This window comes from Hipposideros armiger, unplaced genomic scaffold, assembly GCF_001890085.2.
Source record: "Hipposideros armiger isolate ML-2016 unplaced genomic scaffold, ASM189008v1 scaffold_58, whole genome shotgun sequence".
Classification (NCBI taxonomy): Eukaryota; Metazoa; Chordata; class Mammalia; order Chiroptera; family Hipposideridae; genus Hipposideros; species Hipposideros armiger.
This window is the reverse complement of record NW_017731408.1, coordinates 1,182,879-1,206,133: the sequence shown is the minus strand read 5'-3', so window position 1 is coordinate 1,206,133 and position 23,255 is coordinate 1,182,879. Positions and strand designations below refer to the sequence as shown.

The following is a 23,255-nucleotide window of genomic DNA, read 5'->3' as shown; positions in this document are numbered from 1 at the left end:
CCTGAACTGTCTAACCTGCTTCCTGGGTTAAAGAACGTTTTGCCAAACTTTGAAGCCAAAGTTTTAGCATTGAACGGTTCTTTATTTAGAGATCAGGCAGTAGGAAAAGAAAAATCTTGTTCCACTTTTGAAATTACGTGTGTGTGTGTGTGTGTGTGTGTGTGTGTGTGTGTGTGTGTCTTATTTGTGGAGGGAAAAATGATTAGTACAGTGTGGATTATTGGAAACTAGCATTTTGCAATACAGCATATTTATAACAATGTTAATTGTGAGTTTACAGAAAAGAATGCTTATACGTTAACCCACTTTATGGAGTTAGTCGTGCAGCTCCCCCAGTCTAACTTCATAGTCATAGAAAGTTCTCAGTATTTCATTTCTTTTACATTAAAGAAATGCAGTTGACAGCAGCATTTTCATTTCCTCCCCGTGTTCCTGAGAAGATATTCTTAGATCTAGAAAACAGAAGGTTAGCAGTGACATGCTCGAGTGACAGTGTTCTCTGGGTCTGCCGTTGTCCGTCCACCGCTGCTTGCGTTGGCTCACACTGAGGTCTTCAGTTGCCATCAGTGTTCCTTCAAACCTTCCATTTTCCACTGAGGAATTCCAATATAATTCAAGTTAACACACAAATCTCACCCTCCCGTAAAGCGGTCACTTTCAAAACCAGAAAAGGAACAATCACTAAGAATGTAAGCCTTAGAGCTTCATGATTTTAGCTCTTGATTTTTAAAATGTTGTCGATAGATATAATTAGACATAAATTTCAAAACCAATATTGTAGGTATTTTTGTGGAATGTAGAGTATCTTGGGAAAGGGCGAAACTACAAATTAGGGCTAAAGTATTGGTAACTTTTAAAAGTATAACATCTATTTCTAATTTTTGTGGCAAGGCTTATGTCTAACAGAAAATTAAGTAGTTCAGATCCACTTAAATTATGTTTACTTTTTCCTTAGAAATTGCCCCAAATTTCTGTACTTTTTAAGGGAAGAAAAAAAAAAAGTTGCTCTTGTGACAAATTTTTTGTTTGGAAAATGTCAAGTAAGCTTTGTAATTAAGGCAGGTTCCCCTTATCCCTTCTCCTTTTCCTAGGCCTTTGCCGTCTCCCTTTGTCCCCAAGCATGGCTGCCAGTTCCAGGGTGTGGCCGCAGCTGGATAGCCAGTGAGGTGCAGGGTTCCACACAATGCCCCTTTCCCTAAGTCTCATTCAGAAGTACCCACAGTCACCAAGAGCCATGCAGGACACTGTGGGGACACAGATGTGCATTGTGGACTCCAGCAACACTTTGTAATAATTACGCAGAATGGCCCAACGCGAGGTAACTGCAGGCTCCCGGCAAGGCCAGCCGAAAGCACTGACAACTGGGCCCGTCTTCACAGCAGAGGCCCCCCTCCTGTTTGCAGTCCCAGAGCTCTGCGCCCTCCCCTCCCCATCACCCCGGAAAAACATAGGCACACACACATACATTTCACATGACATTTCAGAGAACCCATCGACCCATCATAAACCACTGCTTTGGAGTTAAATGTTTGGGTCTTTCCAAGGTTTCTGTTGGATTTTCCCTGCCAGGTCTCCCTCCTCCGAGTGTGTGACTATTCCAAGGATAGCACAGTGTCTGGGGTTAGGGCAACAAGTTTTTCTTTTCCTTGGGGTTCCAGAGCTGGTGGTAGGGACCTCCTCTCTGGGCACATTTGCCCCTATTTGGATTACACAGTATCGGTAATACTATAAAACTCCAGGTCAAGGAAACCTAGGAATGCTAACTCAATCCTGCTCTCTAGTCCCATTTAGAAAGGCTTTTTGTGTCTTTGTCCTTAGTGACTATAAAAACAGAGGACTAGTTTAGTCTTAAAATAGTAATCTTCATGCTAAATATGGAATTCCGTTTCTCCTTGTGGTTCTGCATGAATCAAGCCACAAACCAAGCCCGTTATTATTTTACTTATCTCTGCTGGGGCCACCACCCCTGGCGTGGATTCCTTATCAGCCAACCAGTTTTCTCTTCAGTTTGGGACTGAAATACAGGATGACTTCTTCTACCTGTGGAAATGCTCTGAAACAGCTCCCATTATCTGGGTGTTCTTCCTCTGTCCTTGTGTACCTCCTCCCCTAATTTTCAAGCATTCTCAATAGAACTACATGTAAGAGTTTCTTTTTTCCCCCCTTTGTTCTTTGAATGAACCATAGACAAATATACTCTCTGAGATTTATATACCAGGAAAATACATAAGAAAAGTAAAGACAATAGATACTTAAGAGAGGGGCTGCGTTGAGATACCATGCAGCCTACTTCAGACTGTCTTCACTATGACAGGGGTCTCAGAGGCCCCCGGCGGGGCAGGGGAAGCAGAGAAGGCAGCTGCCTCGCTTTGAAATGGGAATCGAGCGCAAGCCCCTACTTGTATAGTCGTGCATCCATAAATCATCTAATCAAGGGGCTTATATTTGTATTTGGGAAGGATCTGAGGCATTCTATAATGCACATTTCTGATTTATTTTACTCTGAGGTTTCAACCACTGCTGCTTGATAATCATGTAAGGATTAGAAATTTAACAACTTGTGGTCCTCAGACTAGCATATAGTTTGGATCTAGTCCTAAAATAGGATTTTTGGACGCATTCCCAAACTATAAATAAAAGATGTAGGCATTCTGGGAATTAGGAACAAGTTGTTGATTATTTAAGCAGAGTAGGGGGAGGTAATCCCCTACATGACCTTGAATTAATTTGCTCTTTTTCTGGTTTTTCCTAAAGGTGGGACCAGCACTCCGCGGGCCATTCTGACAGGCCATGACTATGAGATCACTTGTGCTGCAGTCTGTGCTGAGCTGGGCCTGGTGTTAAGTGGATCCAAAGGTAAACCTGTGGCACTTTCATAAAATGTGTGTGCTGTTTGATATCCTCTAGTAAGAGGTTACCCAAGATGAATTTGCTCCCTTTTTCTCAAAAGCGGTGCTGTCTGCTATGATAGCCATTAGCCACAGGGGGTTATTTAGCTCAAATAACTAAAATTACAAATTCAGTTCCATGGTGGCACTCGTCACATTTCAGGGGCTCAGTATTCGCACGTGCGTAGTGGCTACCATATTGGACAGCACAGTTATGGAACTCTTCCATCACTGCTCAAAAGAGTGAGGAAGGAACAGGGAACATCTTTGTATATACATTTGTTCTTCTGGACTCTGGCTGGGTTGCCGTCCATCTCACACCTGAACAGAAACTCTTGACCCAGTCTGTTTTAATGTCCAAATCTCAGGACCAGGCACGAGCCAGGATGGCACCAAGGATGGAGTGGAAAGATAATTAAGCTGGTCCGCATGCAGGTCTGTTCTAGTAGCATCATCATATTTATAGGCCAAAGACACTAAGCAAGCTTTCCAGGAGCCCACGCAGCAAGTCAGGATCTGACCAGGAACAGAGCTGTTTCCATTCCATGGCTTATGCCATTGTAATATCTATCCATCTCCCGCCTCTGCCCTAAGCTGAGGTCTGAACACTGTCATCTCGTGTGTTTAGATTTCTCTGATGGGGAAGCTTACAAGATTTGAGTCACCTTCTCTGAGTGTCCAACTACAATACTTAGTCTAGCTAACAGGACTTATTAACATTCAGAGTGTTGTGTTTAAAAATGTAGTTGGCCAAAACAATGAAAGAGCAGTAATGATAGCAGAAATTCTATACGAACTGGAATTTTTGCTTCCATATACCCAGTAATTTCATACATCCTGAGCTAACTTGAGTTCTTGGACTATAAGTGATCCAAATTAGACATGTAAAGTGAACCTCTCGTATTACAGGCTTTCCTAGCTTTGCCGGTGGTATGGGACCATAAAAATGACCATGCAAGCTGAAACCATGCAAAATGATTTTAAAAATCAATGGACAATTTTATGATTGGTCCATGGCCTTTAAAAATATTTTGTCAAAACATTAAAAATTCTTTTACACACACACGGACATGAAAAAAATAGTAAAACTCCCATTTACTCAGTACACTGTAATTTAAAACATTAGAAACATTGAGAATGAAAGTATTTTCTTTCTTTGTAAACACCTTATCAATAGTGCTTTGAACAGCACTTGCTGCCTTCTCTTTGTATAACTTAAGGAGCGAGAATCTTTTCTATGCCTTGACCAGTTCCCCTACTCCTTTGGATCAGCTTTCAACATTTTATCTTCTGTGCTTTCAATGTCATGCAGTATCCCCTAGGGTTCCTGTAATGTGAAGGGTTTTGCTGGCATCCCTTCCCCTGGGATACCACCACTTTTGTTAAAACCCGTTTCCTAATTTATGTAAGTTCACCTTCGCCAGTTTCCTCTACCTGTCTCGGCAATGTCAGCATTCCCACAGTCAGCTCTTTCTTCTAAAACCTCACTTATGTTCGATTCCAAAGTCACTTTCAGTTTTACCACTTTTCGTTTCCTTATTGCAGTTTCATCTTTTTGGCCAGTACCGTCTTTTGTTTGTCCATTTTTTGTACAATGTCACCTGGGTTTATCACTGGAGACAGGGAGGCAGCACAACTAAATTTGCTGTCGGTGCATGAGCTGAGCAACGGGCATGCAGTGACCGCTCACTGACGACTTTGAAGGTGATGTGGTTGGTCACCTATCACGATGCACATCTGCTGGTTACATAGTGGTGTGCGACTGCAGAGCTGGCCCTGAGGTGTGCGCTGTGTGGTGACTAGTAAACTGAAATTCATGCGTCCTGGAACTGTCACAAAGACTGCCTGTGTGTATGTGGGGACACTGAAAACCTACAAATCCCTAGTGGTCAAGAAACAGCTGAGAGCCTTAGTTTCAAAAGGGCACGCGTGCTGTAGTCGCCGTGTGGGGAACAGGTCACAATTCCGTGTAGCCATGAGTGGTGCAGCCTGGGGAGTGGAGAGGCACATCCTCCATTTAGCCTCTTGTCCGACCCACACACCTCTCAGAACCTGCTCATCACAAGCAGTTTGGGTTACCAGCTCCTCCTTTGCTCTGCATGAAGCAGGCACTTGTTACAAATGAAAAAGGTCTGATAGGTACAGGCTGTTCAGCAGTCCCCTGTCGTCCTCAAGCATGTCAACCTGAGCATCAGGGAAAAGTGGAGAAGGATCTCTGTGAACTCACTGTGGGGAGGTGAGAAGGGGGACCGCCAGGGACCTCCTTTCATGTCAAGTAGCGAGCAAGGAGGAGGACTGCTTCAGCCTTCAGGGCTGCCTTCGTGAGATCGCCCCACAGGCCCAGATGCAGCCACCATCGGGGACCCTGTGAGATGTGGGGAGAGGGTCGTAGTGCGCCTGATGGCAGCCAGCCCTCCAGAAAGCTCTTCTAGGATTGGAAATTTGTCCTGTTCCTTTATAAATTCCTCCTGTAAATTCCTCCAGTTTTTAGTTATCTCTTGGTATAATAATGAATTTCATAAGGTAACTTCCTGTCTCTTGAAGTGAACTTGAACATATGACTCAGCTTTCTCCTGTTCCAAGTGAAAGGTAAGATCTGACCAGCACGCAGAAGACATTCTGCAAAATTACTTACGATGTATAATTTTTGAGGCTCCCTACAACTGTAATCCTGTTTGATCTGTGCTCATGATTCAGACCACACCTCTCTGTTCCCATTAAAAAAAATAATTTCGCCTTTTGTTTCTTGTTTCTCAGAAGGACCATGTCTCATACATTCCATGAATGGAGACTTGTTAAGGACTTTGGAGGGTCCTGAAACCTGCCTGAAACCAAAGCTCATTCAGGCTTCAAGAGAGGGCCACTGTGTCATATTCTACGACAATGGCTTCTTCTGTACATTCAGCGTGAATGGAAAACTCCAGGCTACCATGGAAACAGACGATAACATAAGGGTGAGTGCCTTACAGACTTGGCAGCGTTCGAGAGTTTTATCTCACCACAAAGGGTGAGAAGCGAGGAGGGAGAAACCTCTGTTGAGTTGCAGAGTCTCTTTTCCATGCCGAAAAAAAAACCAATTGTCAGGTAGCACTTGGATGAGGCTCGTATACCTCGCTGGTCATGGCAGGTCCCAGCTGTGCCAATCGCATCGCTCAGCCATAACGTTCTGTGCATGACATCACCCAGGGAGGCGCAGGGTGAACCTTGAGCAGAAGACGTTTGTTAAGGGCTTGAGAAGCCATTCTGGGTGGCGCTCAGTGGCCCTGCTCCGCTTGTTTTGTGTCTAAGAAAGTTAACTGGGCATTGCTGTTTTCTGAGTAGCAGAGCTAAAATAATGCAACAGAGAACACCTAGAGCTGTCTCTTTACAGCCGGTTTCCTCTTTACAGGTGGATGGTGAGGCTATGACTATTTAGGATTGGCATCTAGTTTCAGACTTTACTTTTTCATGGATAATAAGACCCACACTTGCCACGTTGAGAGAGTTGGGCTTCAGAGTATGATGTGAATTAGGCAGACACGTTTTCCCTGTGGTATACAAGAAATGGCCATGCTGGTGCACCTTCCAGGGCCTCGCTTGCTTTTCAAGACTGGGCTCTGTTAGTGTCAGAGGTTAAAGAAAAGAGGAGGGATTACTCTTTGGAGAGGCTGTTTTCCAGACCCCTCCTGTCTCGCCTCCAAACTACTTGGTGCAGGTTAAGGTAAAATGAATCTGTGGTGCCCTCTCAATTTCCAGGATGGGGCTGGGAGTGCATGTGAATTGTGTCCAGTGAGGGGGAACCCAGGACGTGATGGGGGTGGGAAGAGGTTCGCAGATGCCTCTGCGCTCTGGCTTGGCTTTAAGCTAGGCTGGACATTTTAACCCTTGCGATTCCTCACCTAGTGCATATAGATGGCATAAATTCTCCCAGATCTGGTCTGATCACCCCCTTCTCTCAGGTAAATACAGGGGTCAGGTACTATTAAGGAATGAAACCCCAACATATAGATTACAATGATGAACTCGGGGCACTTGCCGCTTCTCTATCGGGGATCGATTTCTTAATTCAGTGAGCGGCTCTCTCCTCTCCCCCTGCGTTCTGACAGCCGCCACCACAAAGGCACTCCCTCTGCTTTTATTTTTCCCTTCTTCCCCATAATACTTCATTTAAACCAACTGCACATCAGAGGATTTTCCTTTCCTCTTTTCTTTCCAGTAATAATGTTGATGACCTGTCACTTTGAGTTGTGATTATATTGTCAGCTACACTAATAAATCTGTAAAGGAATTTGAAATCCCTTGCCGGCTAAAACAGTTTCTGTGGCATGTCAGTACCAAGGGCTCTGGGAAGTTCCTCGAGGCCGTGTTGGGGGCTTTCTGCAGACTTTCGTGCCCACTTGCCCCCCCCTCCCCCGCCTCTAATATTTCCCACCGGATTTTAGGCTTAAACAATCCATTGCTTTTCCCCAGCACTTTATCATACCAACTTGTAAGTGGTGGCACCTGTGTGATTACTGAGCTTGCCTGGGAGGGAGGCAGAGGAGAGAACGTGGAAAGAAAGAGAGGAGAACAGGAGGGGAGAAAGGAGAGGAGAAGAAAAAAGAGAATGGAAAGAGAGAGAGGTGAGGAAAGGGCAGAGGAGAGAAAAGAAAGGAGGGAGGTGGGAGACAGCAAAGCAGCCTGCTGGAGGAAGGCAGTCCCACTTACCTGCCGGGGGAGGTGCTCAGCCAGCGCCCCTGGCCTGCTGGTGCCTGACTCCTCAAAACCAAGTGCAGCGCAGGATTTCCGAGAATGAGCCTAACATGTCTCTGGGCCCTCTTAAAATCTCTAGTTCAACCCAACCTGGATGCTGAGAGGCATGCTGCAGTTAAGAACTTGTGAATGCTGGTTCGAGTGGCAGGTAGGGTGCTCTCCAGGAAACATGGCCCTGGCGGTACCTTCAGGGGAATTTGGCAAGTCCTTCACGAGAAAGGCTGAGAAGCATTTTTTCACCTTGGCAGGCATCTGCCTTACGAAAATGTTTTAGGTGCTGATAAATGTCCAAGTCCTAAAAGTCAAGGTTTTATGTAATTCCAAACAGAACTAGGATTAGAGATTCTTTAGTAGAACAGAGTTAAAGATTAATGGTTTTAATTTATGTTTTAATATAGCACTTATCCAGTAAAAAGCCTCAAGTATAAAACTCAAGTGAACCACAACCAGAAGGTTAATGGATTTTCATCAGCTGAATTTTATAAGTGTAGCAAATAATTATTAGCCCTAGTCTTCACCGCAGTTCCCAGATACCCCCTAGAGATTGTCATTTGCGAAATGATTGGAGGAATAGGATATTGATTCTTACTTTGAAAAAAATCTTACTGTTTGTATTTAATTAAGATTTAGAGAATACTTCTTCTGTGTCACTATCTTCCACACATGGGTTTTATTCCTTAGATGTCTTTTTATGTTCTTGAAAGTAAGCTATATTTAAGACACTGCTAAAAGTTGGCATTTATATAAATGTGAATTGAATGGCTATGAGGCAGTCCTTACTTTTCTATGATTTAAAAAAAATTATCAAAGGGTAGATTAGGCTTAAGGCAACTGTACTAAAACTCTGAGTGTAAATCAGCGTGAAATCAGTTTTCAGAAGTTAGATTTATTGTCTCTGGCTTGCTAGCACAATCTGCATTCCCACACTGTGTCCATGTGGACACAAGATTACAGGCGTGTGCAGTAACTTTTAGAATTCCAGTGCCGCCTGGCTAAAGAAAGGAAAGGTGTATCTTAATAAACTAGGAAAAGAAGGTTTGGAGGGAAGGGGCGACAAGGAGGAGGAGGGGCAATAGGAATAGCTCAGTAGGAAGTTACCTTTTCTATCAGGAGCTGACACGCTTTTGCTGTAAAGGGACAGCAGTACATATTTTAGGCTTTGAAGGCCCTGTGTTCTGTTGCAATTCCATGTGAAAGTCGCCATAAATGAATGGGTGTGGCTGTGTCCCAGTAACCCTTGTGTATAGGCACCGAAATTTGGAATTCATGTAATTTTAACATGTCATGAAATATTCTGACTTTTTTCAACCTTTAGAAATGTAGAAAGTCATATAAAAACAGGTGGTGGCCTGCATTTGGCCCATTTTACAAGACTGAAAAGCAAATTCCATGTCTGCACTTCCTGTTCAGCACTGGCAGGCACCAATCAGTTGTGGGGCAAGAAGAAAATGCTTAACCTGGGGTTTAATTCCCCTAGAAGTTGGGGTTCTCCACCAAGTTGCTTTCCCCACTGCTGTAAAATCCCACAGGCCTCGTAAAGATGCCCGCGCTGTCGGTCTTCTCCCAGGGGCCACAGCCCAAATGCAGCAGTGCTTTATGGGGACATGAAGTCAGCTAGCACTCTGCCCCAAGGGCTTAGCCCGTCCCCAGTACAACTGCAGGAGTGCCAGTCCCAGTCCACCACACGCACCAGTTAAACAGCATTTGTAGAGCTGGAAGAGTTTGCCACCTCCTCCTTTAAAAGAGAGAATTAAAAAAGCAGAAAAACTCAAGCATAGCCTACCTCTGTCCGTTTGACTTGGAAACACGGCAGAAGTCTTGTACGACTCCTGATTTCTACAAGTTTCTCAGGAGCCCATGCGCACAGCCGCCTCCCCCTGCCCTGCAGTAGCGGCCATCGCGCAGACACGGCCCAGAGCCCAGGTTCCGCTCCTGCCTCCTCTCTCCTGAACGCTGCTCTGTCTCACAGGCCATCCAGCTGAGCCGGGACGGGCAGTACCTGCTCACAGGCGGTGATAACGGCGTGGTGATGATCTGGCAGGTGTGCGACCTCAGGCAGCTGTTCGCCTACCCGGGCTGCGACGCCGGCATCCGGGCCATGGCCCTGTCTCACGACCAGAGGTAACACGGCGTCCTGGTGCTACGGGCGGTGGTAAAACAGGACGGGATGTACGTCAGTGAGCTGGGCTGTAGGGGGCACCTGTGCAGTGCGAAAAGCCAACGAATATTGGGGTTTCCAAGATACTTTTTAAAAGTGGGGGTTCTTTGATGGCATTGCCACTGCAGACAAAGGCGGAAGTCTCCGGGATTAGACCAGACCTAAGTGACACAGGCTCCAGTTATGGTGTTGCTAAGCTCTTTATATGACATTTCTTAAAGTACCATAAACATGTTTAATGTAAAATGTCCCTATCTCTGTCTATGAGGACTCCATTGAGAGATTTTCTGTCTTTCCTAAAACAACCTCCTAAGTAGTAAATTTGGGGGTGATAATCTTTATCTGGTATCTTATTTCCTCTTAATATACAGTCACTCATTTTAGTTCCTTTTTTTTTTCTTTTTTTTTTTTGTGGTAACGAAAAAATTTACCAGTTAAGCTCTTGTTTTGGTATACAATTCAGGGGCATTAAGTACATTCACATTGTTATACAACCGTCACCATTATGTTTAGTGCATATGTTTGTAATTCATTATCTTCTTGATGAACTTTTTTATATTTATATAGTGTCCTTGTCTCTCATAACAGGTTTTGACTTAAAGCCTATATTGTCTAATATTAGTATAGCCAGCCAGCTCTTTCATTACTATTTGCATGGAATATCTTTTTCCATCCTTTCACTCTCAACCTCTTTGTCTGTAGATCTAACTTGAGTCTCTTGTAGACGGCATATATTTAATCATGTTTTTTTATCCATTCTACCAGTTTCTGCCTTTTGATTGGAGCATTTAGTCTCTTTAAGTAATTACTGATAAGGAGACTTACTTTGCCATTTTACTAGTATTTGTTTTCTCTTAGAGCTTCTTTGTCCTTTATTTCTGCCTTCTTTTGTCTTTGGTTATTTTTGTGGAGTGACACATTTTAGTTCCTAATTTTGATCTGAGGTTGTGGAAAGGATATTGAATATGACTTCTAAGGCCTGGTCTTAGCCAAACCATACAGAGAAAGGTCTGAGACATCAGGCTGTGCGGAGAGCAGCTCCCCTCTGGAGTGATGGCTTCAGCAGCCGCTTAGTTATCTACCTGTCAGAACTCTGTCACTGATGGCTTGCTGCTTCCGCCACCAGCACCTGCTGTGAGCTTGTGATCCTTTCTTCTGATTCTGATACCTAACAGAAAAGAGAGGGCTTGCCAGCCCAGGCCCGTTAGAAATCATCCAGCCTGCTCCGGTTTTAGCTCACCCTACAGGTACTGGCTAGATTTTCCATTAAAAGGCAAGCGGTGGCTTGGGATCCTCGTAGAGTGTCAGAGGCGGCACTCTAAGGGCTGCATTTAGTCATCAAAAAAATGTGCCCTCGTTTTCACACATTGTAGTGCTGGCGGCCATTTTTTCTATTTACCTTGTAGGTTTGGGGAGGGCCGTTCTTTCTTTAGAACAGATCCCCAGGACATAAGCAGGTTTGCGAACCCCCGCTCTCTGTCCTTCTCCTAGGTGCATCATTTCTGGCATGGCCTCAGGAAGCATCGTTCTCTTCTACAATGACTTTAACAGGTGGCATCACGAATACCAAACCCGCTACTGATGGAGACAGCTGCACGTCAGCCTTGCCCCCCGCGGGGCGGGCAGCACCCCGAGCATCTTTCTCTTAGAAATAGTTATCACATCTGAATGTAACTTAAATTTGCTTAAGAAGCAAAATATTTTTTAAAGTTAATTGCTATTTTTGTAGACTTTGCTTGACTTTTTGGGTGGGTGGGGGGATGGTATAGCAAAGCAGAAAACTGGCTGCTGGGTTCTGTAGTTTAAAAAAAAATCTATATTTTTAGTCATAATGAGAAGTCTATTTTCACCAATTATGGAAAGATACAGTGGAGTGAGTAAACCCATTTATTCTAGCTATATTATGAAAAAACAATTCCCATTTATCTGTAATCTTGAGAAATATATGATTTTAACAATAGGGAAAATGGGTTATAATACTGGGATAGGGGAATTTTATGCTGTACTTTGGGTCCTGTATTTTTTCAAACAATTGTGCTTAAGCGCGGAAATTTGGGGGATTTAAATAGTAATGTTTAAATTATGGTAAATGTAATTTAAGACATCTCAATGAATTGTTTCTATCAATAGTCTTCTTCAAGCATGTTTTAGACCTAGAAAATTATGGTTTGGGGGAGGCTATTTTATTGTGTGGTTAACGTAAGGATCTAATGTTATAGCAAGTGTGAAATATTTAAAATGTTTTCCTGATCTGTCGTCTTCATAGCACACCAAAATGAAATGATTGGAATGTTCTTGGTCTCACAGCATTTTTCTTTTAAAGTCGCAAGTACCAAAGCTCACCCCTGAGGTTTGACTTGCCCCCCATACGAGGCAGAGTCTGCCTCGTGCTCCCCTCCCCCACCCAGGTCTGAGCACGGAGGCTCCCAGGTGCTGTGTTAGGCAACACCCCTTTTCCCTTCTATTTGTTATTCAACTATCTTCACCCTCCTTTTGATTAGCAATTTGTACTAAGAAACAATGTTATTTTGGTGTTGTATAATTCTACTTTTCTAGTAGACTGCTGTGTGGAATTCTGTGAAAAAATATTTGAGAAAAGGTCTGTAATGCACAAATAAATCCTTTGTAAGTTGTGCACTTTGACTTCCATCTCTGTTTTCTCTTGCAACTTACCTAAAGGGGTCCCGTGCTGCTTTTCTACACATTCAGCTCTTGGAATGGAACAACTCAGTTTTAAAGAAAAATTAAATGACATTAGTAATTGTTAGAAATATCTTTTCACTTCTAATTGTACAACACTGATAAAATAAAAAGCCTAACTTGTTCATAGATTTTGAACACCAACCAATAAGAGAGACACTCTGTTGAATGAAAACCGCAACACAGGCCTTCTCTGGGCAGGTGGCGCCCTCTTACTGAGACGGACGAAAATGAGAACACTAAACCCTGTGTTTAACAAATGACCAAACAAGGAACTTTATACACTCTTTCATTTAGGATCCACCATCGCTTTATAAACCATTAAAGAGAACGATAGATAGATGGTGAAATGTGGGAGACGGAAAGTACATCTTAGAATCAAAGAAATACCCATGTTACTGGTAACTCAGTTAAACACCCTCACTGGTGTTAACCTGTAATCTCGTACTTTGGAAACTTCAGGGAAAATGGTAGAAGAAAATCAGGAATACCTCAGTCATATGTGGGGCATATGATATTGCAACTATCCCATTTTAACAATCCTCTAGGAAAATTAATAAAGCCACCTCCTCTTGAAGCCGAAGAAGAAAATCTGTGCCTGTACTGCCTTTGTTTGTAAAACTTAGAACTATGGAAAATTAACTGAATTTTCAGCTAACAATTGGAGCTGCCATCAACACAAGAGCTTCTTAATGATAGAAATCTATTTTGTACAGTATTTGTTAGAGTCTATTCAAAATCCATTTATCCAATTTTCACTCCTTATAAAAATAAAACATTACTTTAAATAAGTGTAAACCGACTAGGAAAACAAGTCAAAGTTGACATGGTTTGGGATGAAACCAAATGAATGACAACAGATGGGAAACGCGGGGGCACAGACGGCGCGTGGATGTCGTGGAAAGTGCGGTGTGTTCAGTCAAGCACAGTGATTTACGGCTGGCTTTCAAATGCATTGCCTTGAGAAATTGAGATTTTCCTGACTCTTTCTGAGATATCACCAGTCACCTCTATAATTTAAGAAATACCACCCGATCTCTGGAGGAAAGCATGGGGGCTTGGAGAACAGAGAAGATGAAAACCTGACACACACACTGATACAAACTGGTGGGTACTTCTCTTTGATGAGCATCTTAGTCCCAAAGTACAGCAAACCTCCATAAATAAATGTTCTCATAAATTAACTCTGTGAAAATGCCCAAGTCTGCCCCTTGAAATCACATGACACTTCACTTCCACTTCTCAGCATACAGGATAAGAACATTCAAAGTATCTTGCATAGGAACCGCAAGAGCTGTGCGTAGAACATGAGGTCAATAACTTACACCCTGGGGCTCCGAGAGCAGAGCCAAAGGCCCAGGCGCCGGCCCACACATACCTGGTGCCATCTGTCCTTCCACCTCGCTGTCAGAAGGCCAGGGTGATGGCAGAGGTCGTGCGGGCCAAGTTCACAGGAGATAGCTGCAGCCAGACGGCACATCCACTTGGCACCCTTTTCAGCAAATAGAGTTGAGTTAAAGCAGCAGACAACAGTTAGACCTTGAGAGAGAGGCGTCTGAGGGGAGAGATTTTCACTAGGTATCCTCAATACATTTTACTGGATAGGATTTCAAGAGCTCCTGGCCATGCCAATTGTGGACCTGGGTTGGTCCGTCCTTCTGTGCCAGTCCTGCCCCACTCCATCACTGCTCAAGAACAGAGCAGACTGATGACACAGTTCCCTCTGCCTCAAGAAGCAGAAGTGTCCTTAAACAGTTGGAAGGATGCCACCACTGAACTTGGTGGAGCTTTGCCACTTCCGTGTGTGTGTTCTAGATCAGAGACTAGCAACCAGGCCCGTAGCCTCCCTTCATCACATGACATCACATGAGGCCAAAGCATGTCCACACACACAGAAAGGAGGCGGACAGGACTTAAATCTCAAAATCTGCATAAGCCGTGTGTATCAGCAAATACGCCAGTGCTTCTCCTTGGCCATTCCTGTCCCCCCTCCTCCATTAGAGGAAGGAAAGTAGCCTAGCTACTGCCCTGTTTTGTAGCATAAATATCAAATCAATACAATAACAAAATTAAAAGATTTAATCCTCTTCTATTTCCTTTCAGATGAGTAGGCAACAGACCTTTCGGATTTTTTTTTAGACAACAGATTTGAAAGGTGGAGTCCCTGATGCATTTTTTGGGGTCCCCTAAAGTCATAGCTCACTATTTAAAAACCTCAAGGCTACTATGAATGACACAGACCTGCCCCTGCCAGCCCTCACTGCTGTGAGCCGGAAATGCAGGTTGCTCCCACCAAGGGCCATCACATATTTCTCTCTAAGGAAAGTCAGGGTGGTTTGGCCTCCAGGCAAGCTCTCTTCCTGAGACAGGCTGCTCCTGCAAGGGAAGAAGGCAGTCTACCAATGTGCCCGTGAATTCTGAGACCTCAGCAGTCAGATGCCAGAACCGGGAATTCGTTTTCTGTCTGAAGTTCGGGAATATTTTTCCTTGCCAAAACCAAGATTTGAGGGTTGCTGGGCAGGCTTGTTATTTCCTCAGACCTGGCAGGAAGCAGCTGGCTGCTTTGTAGCTTTGGACTTGGCTAATTGGAAAGACATTCTCCAGACCTAACTTCAGCCTCAGCACAGACAGGTGCCTGACCCTCCCGCCTCGGCCCAGCAGGCTGAAACCATCCTGACCACACTGGGAGCCCGAGGTGCCCAGCTCCACCCCCAATGAAAGGGCCGATGTTTGGGAAGGGGTATGACAGGGCAAATGACTATCACGGTACCAAATAGACCCTTTCTTCCCCTCAGCCATTCAATGGCGGCAACTCCTCCCCACAGTGAACTGCCTGTGAGTTCAAGGCTGCAGCTTTTATCATCAAATGGCCCCTGAACACCCACTGTCCAAGACCAACCAGAGTTGCACACATCAGCCTCCCTCCACAGAATTTCTCTTCCTCTAACAAAACTCACACGCCCCCTGCTCCGATAACCTTAGCATTGACTTTCTACCATTTTGCCAGGTGTCTCCCCACCCCCATCCAACTGTGCTTTAGGGCACAGACGTCCCCTCTAAAGCATCTCTGACCACCTGGAGGGGCAGCCCCGTTATAAGGACAGGCGCCCCGGTAGCTGGGAGAGGCCAGTCCTAGCTCTGGCAAGTCCAGATGAGCATTTGACCCCTCTGAGTTTCCACATTTACGTGGGGATATTAGCATCTCTGCTTCAGGGCTGTGGTGTGGCTCGAGTGAGAGCAGATGCAAGACTGTAAACTGAAAACTCGTGGTTACTATTTAGCATCTAGGCATTTCCAAGAACTAGATGATCACCTCTTTAGAAAGCAGCTAATTCTGTCACTACACTGCTCGGGGATTAGAGTCTTACCTTAGCTCGGCTCTCACTCCTCATCCTTCGTGCCTCCTTCCGACGACGGACCCCGGGCCGCCATCCAAAGCCCCTGAGATAAGCCCGCCCCCTGCTGCAGAACCAAGACATCTGGCAGGCGAGCCCCTCGTTTTCCCCACTAATACCTACAGTTTTTCCCACCAGTCCTGGGTTTCCAGGGCATGAAACCCCTCCCACTCTTACCAGCACCCCAACCTCGAGGGCCCCAGGCAACTCCATACCCAGGAAGGCGTGACTAAAACTGCCCACAGTCTGCACATACGTCTCATGACGCAGTGGAAGATGTGTAATTATACTGACGTGTAAGCAGCTCTATTGGCACCTAATGAAACAAGTGATGGCTGAAATTCTCCACTCCCAGACCTTTCATGCAAAGCAGTGCCCGCCAATGCCTCCGGCACATCTGTAATAGACCCACAGGGCTTCACACTTCGATTTCATACCACATGCTTGAATTAGTGTTCTAACACCGGCTGAGATCACGCTAAATCCATCCATCCCATGTAAAGCAATGAAGCAGCCTTCTTTCCACATCACCATTCACATCATAGGCCCGAAATAAAACAACAATAAAACAAAGACCAAGAGCTGTGGCCCCTCCACTGGGCTGCCCAGTGTGGCGGGTGTGGCCACATGTGGCTATTAAGGGCTTGAAATGTACCGTAAGTGTCAACACATACCTGATTTCAAAGAATTAGGACAAGAAAAATATAAAATACCCCACTGGTTTTTTTATATTGATTACATGTTGAAATACTACTTTGGATATATTTAGATATACTGGGTTAAATAAAATATACCGTTAATTTCACCTGTTCCTCTTTTTTTTTTAATGTGTTACCCAAAAATGTTACATTATATTTCTATGAGATGGCAGACTGTTCTCGAAATCTCTTAAGACAACATCATTAATCAGCAGTCTTTCAATATGGCTAATCTGTTCTCAATTGTCCTCATTATCTCCTCATTCACATTTTACAATCTTATCCATTAAAAAATGTCTGGGAGAGTTTTGCCAAATGCTTTCAATCCATATATTTCCATATCACCGCAACCTTTATGAAGAAAGGGAGACACACACTCACTGAATTGGCCCAACTGCAGAGCCCAGCAGGCACCTCCCGATGGCTTTGGCAGGGCACCACTCCCTTTCACTAACCCTATTCAAAGGTCAGTTTCTTTAGACGTTGATCACCTGCTCAAATAAAGGAATGAACATAAAATAAGCACATGCCATTCTCACTGGGCAGGAGCAGAGGAACCCAGCCATTAAGCACCTGTATTTACATTCTGAGAACAGAATAAGAGCTCAATAAATGTTTGCAAAGTGCATGGGTGAATGGACGGTGTGCTTGTGTCAGAACTTTTATTGGGTTGTCGGAAAAGTCATGACGTATTTTTTTGTTTTTCATTGTAAAAATGCCTCATGACTTTTCCGACAACCCAACATTTAGGATCGTTATTCCGATGGCCACTCACTTCCAGGCCTTGATTTGCCCCTGGGTGATAGGGAACTCCAAAAAACACAGGCTCTGGCATTAGCAGAACCTAAAACTGCATTGTGGCTCTGTCTCCTGCCAACTCTACGACCTGGGTTATGTCACCTAACTTCTTGGTTTGCTCTCATCACACCTAACACCTTGCTCTTGGTGTTTGTGGGATGAAGATAATGACAAAAGAGCCGCGAGGCCTGCCGCCAGACCTAGTTCATGCTACTTCTCTTCTCTCGGCCACCTCCACCCCCCACCCTGTCCCCAGGCCATCGCGGCGTGGCCCCGAGGGTGGCAGCATGAGCTGGACAGGAGGCGCTCCTTCACCCTGTCACCAGCGACAGTCACTGCACTCATGTTTTGTTAAGTCTCTAGCAAATGTCTTTGAACCTCACAGTTTAGGGGAAGGGGGTCAGGTTTCAGGCGCTCACCAGTGCCAGAGGCCTTGCTCCATCACTGTTTTCATTTGTGAGCCCCTGCCTTTACAGTACCTCTCCCGTTCCATTAACAAAAACATTTCCATTGGAAGCTACGAAAATGTTGGCTCTTTAACAAGTCAGTGAGGAGAGAGATAAGAGAACTTTCTAGACCTGTCCATCACAGTTTTTTTTTTTTGAAACTGCCCTCCTCCTGCTGTAGCTGTGGGCTCAAGCAGCCCATCTACGTTTTGTAACCAGCCTCTGGATGCTAGGGCAGTGCCAGCCCAGAGAGAAATCATTGCATAATCACCTCATATAGCGATCTGAACTAAGAGATCCAGAGCCGAAGTAGACGGTTTCAAGCCCTGGAGTTGTACAACCTTGAGAAGTTGGGGATAGATGCAGAACTTGTGGCCAGGGTCACAGGCAAGCAGACATTACGAGGGAACAGAAAATGAGCCGAAATGCACTGAAAGAAGCAGAGACAGGAGGCGGCACAATCTCAGAGAAAAACAGAGATGGACAGAGAGAGAGACAAGACCCAGACGGACGGGAAGAGCTGCCCCGACTCCCCGTGGCCTGTAAACCCTCACCTTCCTGACGTCGGCTCCGTAGGCTCCCTCTGCTGTGCCAATGGTCCCTTTATTCTTGTGCTTTTGCTACAGGAGCTTCTGCACCTGTAATCAAATAAACTTCAACCAAGACACATCTCCATGTGTTATTCTCACGCATCACTCGCTTCCCCCACGGACCTGACACGTCCCGGAAACACACGGGCACCTGCCGGAACCTGGGCCTTTGATCACACATCCTTTGCAAAACAACAACACAGAAACCTCTGCCCACCCCGATTACTTTTTCTCAATAAGGAAGAGTTTATTGCAGGTTGGGTACACGTGTAGGGGGCAAAAATCTAACAGTGAAAATGCACTACGGGGCCCACCAGTTTAGAAGATGAGCAGGTGAAACAAACACACTGATTATGTACAGTTATTAAAAAGAGCAGGGTGGTGGAAAGCTGCCAGCAGCCTTCCAGAAGGTCAGTAGTGGGGTGTCTGCGAGGCACCTTCGCCCCAGTCCTGCCTGTGCCTTGGCGTCTCTGCAGCTGCCCCTTCCGCCTGCTCCAGGTGAAAAGGAGATGATGACCCGAGACCGGTGGCCACTCCTAGTTTATCCTGCTCCGGAGCGGCTGGCGTGCCGAGAAGAAACCGCCTCCACGGTGATGCCACACGCGCCAGGCCTTCCATTAAAAAGCCCAAAGGACAACTTCATTAGCATTTTTTAATTCATATGTGGGAAGAGTTGGGGTGAACGATGTCTACAGGGATGACAGTGACCTTCCCCTGTGGTCTGCGTACAAATAAATACCCAGTGTCGTTGTAAGCAAGCCCAGCACCCCAAGCTGCATGGCGGCTGCTCCTCTGGGCACCTGAGAGCGCGTCTGGAGGTCGGGGGTTAGTGTCTGGTGGCCAACTGTCCTCTAAGGCGCTCGTGTCGTCTTCCACTGGAAAGCCAGTCCTCCAACCCCCATCAACAGAGGAAGGCGTCGTGTCACCTCTCACAGGACCCCCACCATAAGTTCTTTGTAAGAAAAAAGGGGCACTCTGAGTTTACTTAAATAGGAGAGGGAGGTCTTGGCTCATCCAAAGTGTTTCTATAAAAAAAATGCGCTAAATGCTGGAATAAAGTGACACATTCTCCTGGTGACGCGGTAAAATGTCCACTGAACCGAAACTCAGACAATTTAAAACAAGCCACTCTGAGTGTGTCACCGAAGCTGCCACTGCATATGACACCTCCAGGAACTGGAGGGCAGAGCCCAGAGTGTGACCCGAGGCCAAGGCCGGGGCCCTGGGCTCCAGGCAGCCTCGGAGATGCCAGCAACCTGACACACCAGCAGTCAGCAGAGGAAGGCTCGGCCGTGAGAGGGCGGCATGGCTCAGGCCCGCCTGCCACGGTCAGTCACGGTGACGGCGCCAGGTCCCTGACCGCTCACAGCCCGTGGCAGCAGAAGGGCAGGGGGGTGTGGGAGTTTCCGGAGGGGCAGGGGCCACGGCTGCCACCCCGGACACAGGGGTCTCCTCGGCGGAGGGAGGAACTGGAGAAGTGGGCTCCGTCCCGGGTCGGCCGCTGTCCTGACAGTGTTTGCTGCAGAAGATCTGTCCCTCCTTATCTAGAGCCGTGTTCTGAGGAGAAACCAGCGGAGACAACACATCAGCCTGGCCAGGGCCCAGGGCACAGCCACCACGACAGAGTGCAACACACAGCATGCACGGGACGCAGAAACAGAAGAGGAGAAATAACCTGAAGCCCCTCTTCTCACGGAAACCTAAGAGCACCCACCCCAGGCAGCAGGCTATATACCTGGCCTCTGCCCCCACGGCTCAGGGTCAGCGGGCCCTGGATGATGGCAGCCTGGGGCGAACCTTTCCTAGCTCTGAGCTGCACCTGAGTTCTGGCTAATTCTTCCTATTCTCAGACCTTGAGCCCAGGAGAATCCTGGGAAAATAAAGCAAACCCTGTGAGAATGCTAGGGCTTTGATGGTTAGCTTTTCTAAAGAAAGTTCTCCATCACAGATGGAAAAGTTTCTCATAGATCATATAAACATGTAATCCCCTGACAACCCATGTGGCTGATAACCTCTAAAAGCCCTGGGGACCCGATGGTACATTATTACCCATTTTCAGGTCCTTCACAATCCCCTCACCTGCTCTTCTTTATCTCATCACACCTCCAAACTTTTAGATCTGCTCAGTTCCTCAGGGAGCGCAAGAAATAGCCACACATGTGAGGAAACTGCCTTGCTTTCTGACCTGAGACTGGGAGGTTAGACTAGTCCACTTTTGTCCTCTGAGTCTTTCTTGCTTGTCCAGGGAGACCCAGCCAGCTGCCATCTGAGTGGGTTTTACAAACATGGGGGAGCTTTCAGCTCTCAGGCACCTTCAGCTGAAAGGCATTCTGTAACCTAACTACCCTGGGGGGGAGAAAATGGACCACCGATTCTTGAGAAACTATGAATAAAGGACAGGGTCTTGGACTAAAACAGATTTGTGTGGCTGCCTTCAGGGCACTTGGTGTCAACGGTCAAATGGATGTTTTCCACAGGCCCTCCCAAGCTTAAGCTCAACGTTTTGGTAGTTCCCAAGTGCAATTTCAATGACCTGGAGCAGAGGTAACCGTGAAACAGCCAAATCAGAAACGCGGCCTCGCTCTTTAACACGCTTCCAAGCTCAGCATGTGAGAGGAGGCCCAGCCACCCCTCTGTAAGAACCCCCAAAACGGGGAGAGGCAGCCTTCACTTTTTCTACCATAAAATTTCTCCTGGGCGGAAGCAGTCAGCAACTCCCCGGTCATTTCTCCTTTTCTCTTCCTGTCGGGAGGACATGTATGTGTGCTGCGCGACAGAGCATCGCAGAACAGTTAGTACATACCATTGCCTTGGACCTAGTCAGAGGCAAGCAATGCAGGCGGCGGGAGAGGCAGAAGGCAAGAGAGAAGCAGGGACAGAAACTAGACTTACTTTAAACAGAAGCAACACGATTGAAACAGTTCTGTCTCTCTTACATTAAAGCTCAAATCATGCCCAAATATCACCACCCCCACCTCCCCCGCTACCCCACCCCCAAAGCAGAATAATCCCCTCTACGCGGGGAAAGCAAGACATTTTGAATTCATGGCCTCTGACGTCAAGACACGAGAACCAGGTTTCCTGTCATTCCCTTTTCGGCCACAAGATGGCGCCTTCTAGTCCCCGAGGCTGGAATGAGCCCGCTGGGATAGACAATAAACCCGCTCTGTAAAGGCGGTCTGCCCTTTCTTCAGTAGGCTAAGTGCGCGTCAGAGAAAACGCAAGTGCAATCCAAAACGACAGGCCTGTCCTAAACCAAAATCTCACCCAATATAATTCTCTTCTCTTATCCCAAAGGCTAGCTGACGCTACATGGTCTTACTGATAAAAACGCATCTTTGCAAATGTAGTGGGAGCAAGAGAAACAAAGCCTTTCTTCACAAAGGTACCCATCTTATGCTGTCACTCACAAAAAGGTGCCTTTTCACCTGAGTGAGAGATAGCATTTATCACAACTGCTGGAGGCTTCCTCCTATACTCTGCCCAGCTTTGGATCTGCCAGCTTTTGATCTGCGAAGGAAAAGGCAAGCTGAGAAACGTTTGAAGCTTTCCAAGGGTGTGCTTGGCTGGTCAGAAAGGATGTCAGTAGGTACAGGCGACCCACATCGACAAGAAGCTAAGAGCTGGATGCTGGTGTCAGAAGTCTGAAACAAGCATGCATATTTAAGAGGGGCTGAGAATTAGAAGCTGCTCCGATTAAGCAAAGCGTGTTGAATACCAGAATTCTGCTTCAGGCTTCCCCATAGTCTCAACTGGGTAAAGAGTGAAATTCTGACGTGTCTCTCAAACTGTCAAATCAAACTGTCAAATAAAACGCAGACAACAGCATCAACTTGACTTTCTTTCACTGTGATTTACCATTCCTAGACTATAATTTTCTCTCCGGAGCCCCAGGCACCAATTTTGGGGAGCTAAGGTGGAGAGAGAGCACTAGGGGTGACAGTCAACAGCAAGGGTCCGTCGGTACGTTACACAATAGTCATCTGAGGAGCCCGCCTCAAACAGGTCTACGTGATTTCCACTACCATTTGCATCTGTAGGAAACCATTTTGGCCTCACATACATTCTCCTTGTGAGAGCATACAAATCCCAAGGAGGGTCATTTGCGATTATTTTTAATATAAAAAAAACATTTAAAACTGTTCCCAAGGACAGGACACACAGAGACATGGTAATGGTGGAGAGGATGAGGATAACGGCACGGAAGCTTTGCAAGCTGCCCCCACACAACCATGCCCCGGCTCAGGTCCTCAGTTGGGTGAGGATTAGCATGACGTCGCCACAGAGGCCTTCTCACCACTGCTTTTGGGGATAAGCCCAAATCCCCAGGCAAGCTTTTTGGTCATGGAGAATTGGTACCTCCAGAGACAAGCTTTACTGAATTCTCCTGTAGGTACTGAATGTGATCGTGTCACTCAGCAGTGCCTCAGAGCTAACAACCTGCAGAGTTGTGTAGGGAACATGGGGTTAGATGGAGCCCTGCCAACATGCTCAAAATGACAACTGAACATACATGTAAACACAGAACGTTTACAATCATCGTTGGGATTACAAATAATAACGGATCATTCATTCATGGAAACACCCAGTTAAATTTCAGGAGTTTGAAATTTGACTGTGGAACTCCATCCACAAATGGAAAAATGCCATTTGTCAACCATGGTTCTGTCTGGGGGGGTGTCTAAATGCCATTATCCAGAACAGAGCCATTATTGGGCCATATGGCAGAAGGGCCAGATCATTCTAGAACCTCAGCAGGCCACACACAGTCCTTAGGCCAGAAATTCCTATCTGGACCCTGAGTCAACAGGCGACCCAGGAAATGAGGGTGAAACTCTCATAAACCCTGGG

General features: G+C 46.0%; 2 protein-coding genes across 11 annotated transcripts in view; one reads left to right on the top strand and one right to left on the bottom strand.

Moving 5' to 3' along the window:
- Nucleotides 1–12,420, top strand: part of LRBA (LPS responsive beige-like anchor protein) — a 610,319-nt gene extending 597,899 nt beyond the window's left edge. The window contains exons 54-57 of the mRNA XM_019641170.1: nt 2,755–2,856; nt 5,646–5,842; nt 9,589–9,740; nt 11,269–12,420. Of these exons, the coding sequence (XP_019496715.1) occupies nt 2,755–2,856; nt 5,646–5,842; nt 9,589–9,740; nt 11,269–11,359 (542 nt within the window). The 3' untranslated portion in view covers nt 11,360–12,420. The remainder of the gene's footprint in view (nt 1–2,754; nt 2,857–5,645; nt 5,843–9,588; nt 9,741–11,268) is intronic.
- Nucleotides 12,421–18,626: 6,206 nt separating this feature from the next.
- DCLK2 (doublecortin like kinase 2) overlaps nt 18,627–23,255 on the bottom strand; it is a 138,373-nt gene continuing 133,744 nt past the window's right edge. For 4 of the 10 annotated variants that reach the window (XM_019641172.1, XM_019641174.1, XM_019641173.1 and 1 more), the window contains one exon: nt 18,627–19,961. In XM_019641172.1, coding sequence (XP_019496717.1) covers nt 19,734–19,961 — 228 coding nt within the window. In that variant the 3' untranslated portion in view covers nt 18,627–19,733. Of the gene's footprint in view, nt 19,962–21,207; nt 21,221–22,122; nt 22,206–22,701; nt 22,845–23,255 lie in introns of all 10 variants that reach the window. The other 6 variants (XR_002123862.1, XR_002123863.1, XM_019641177.1 and 3 more) reach the window with 5 other exon arrangements.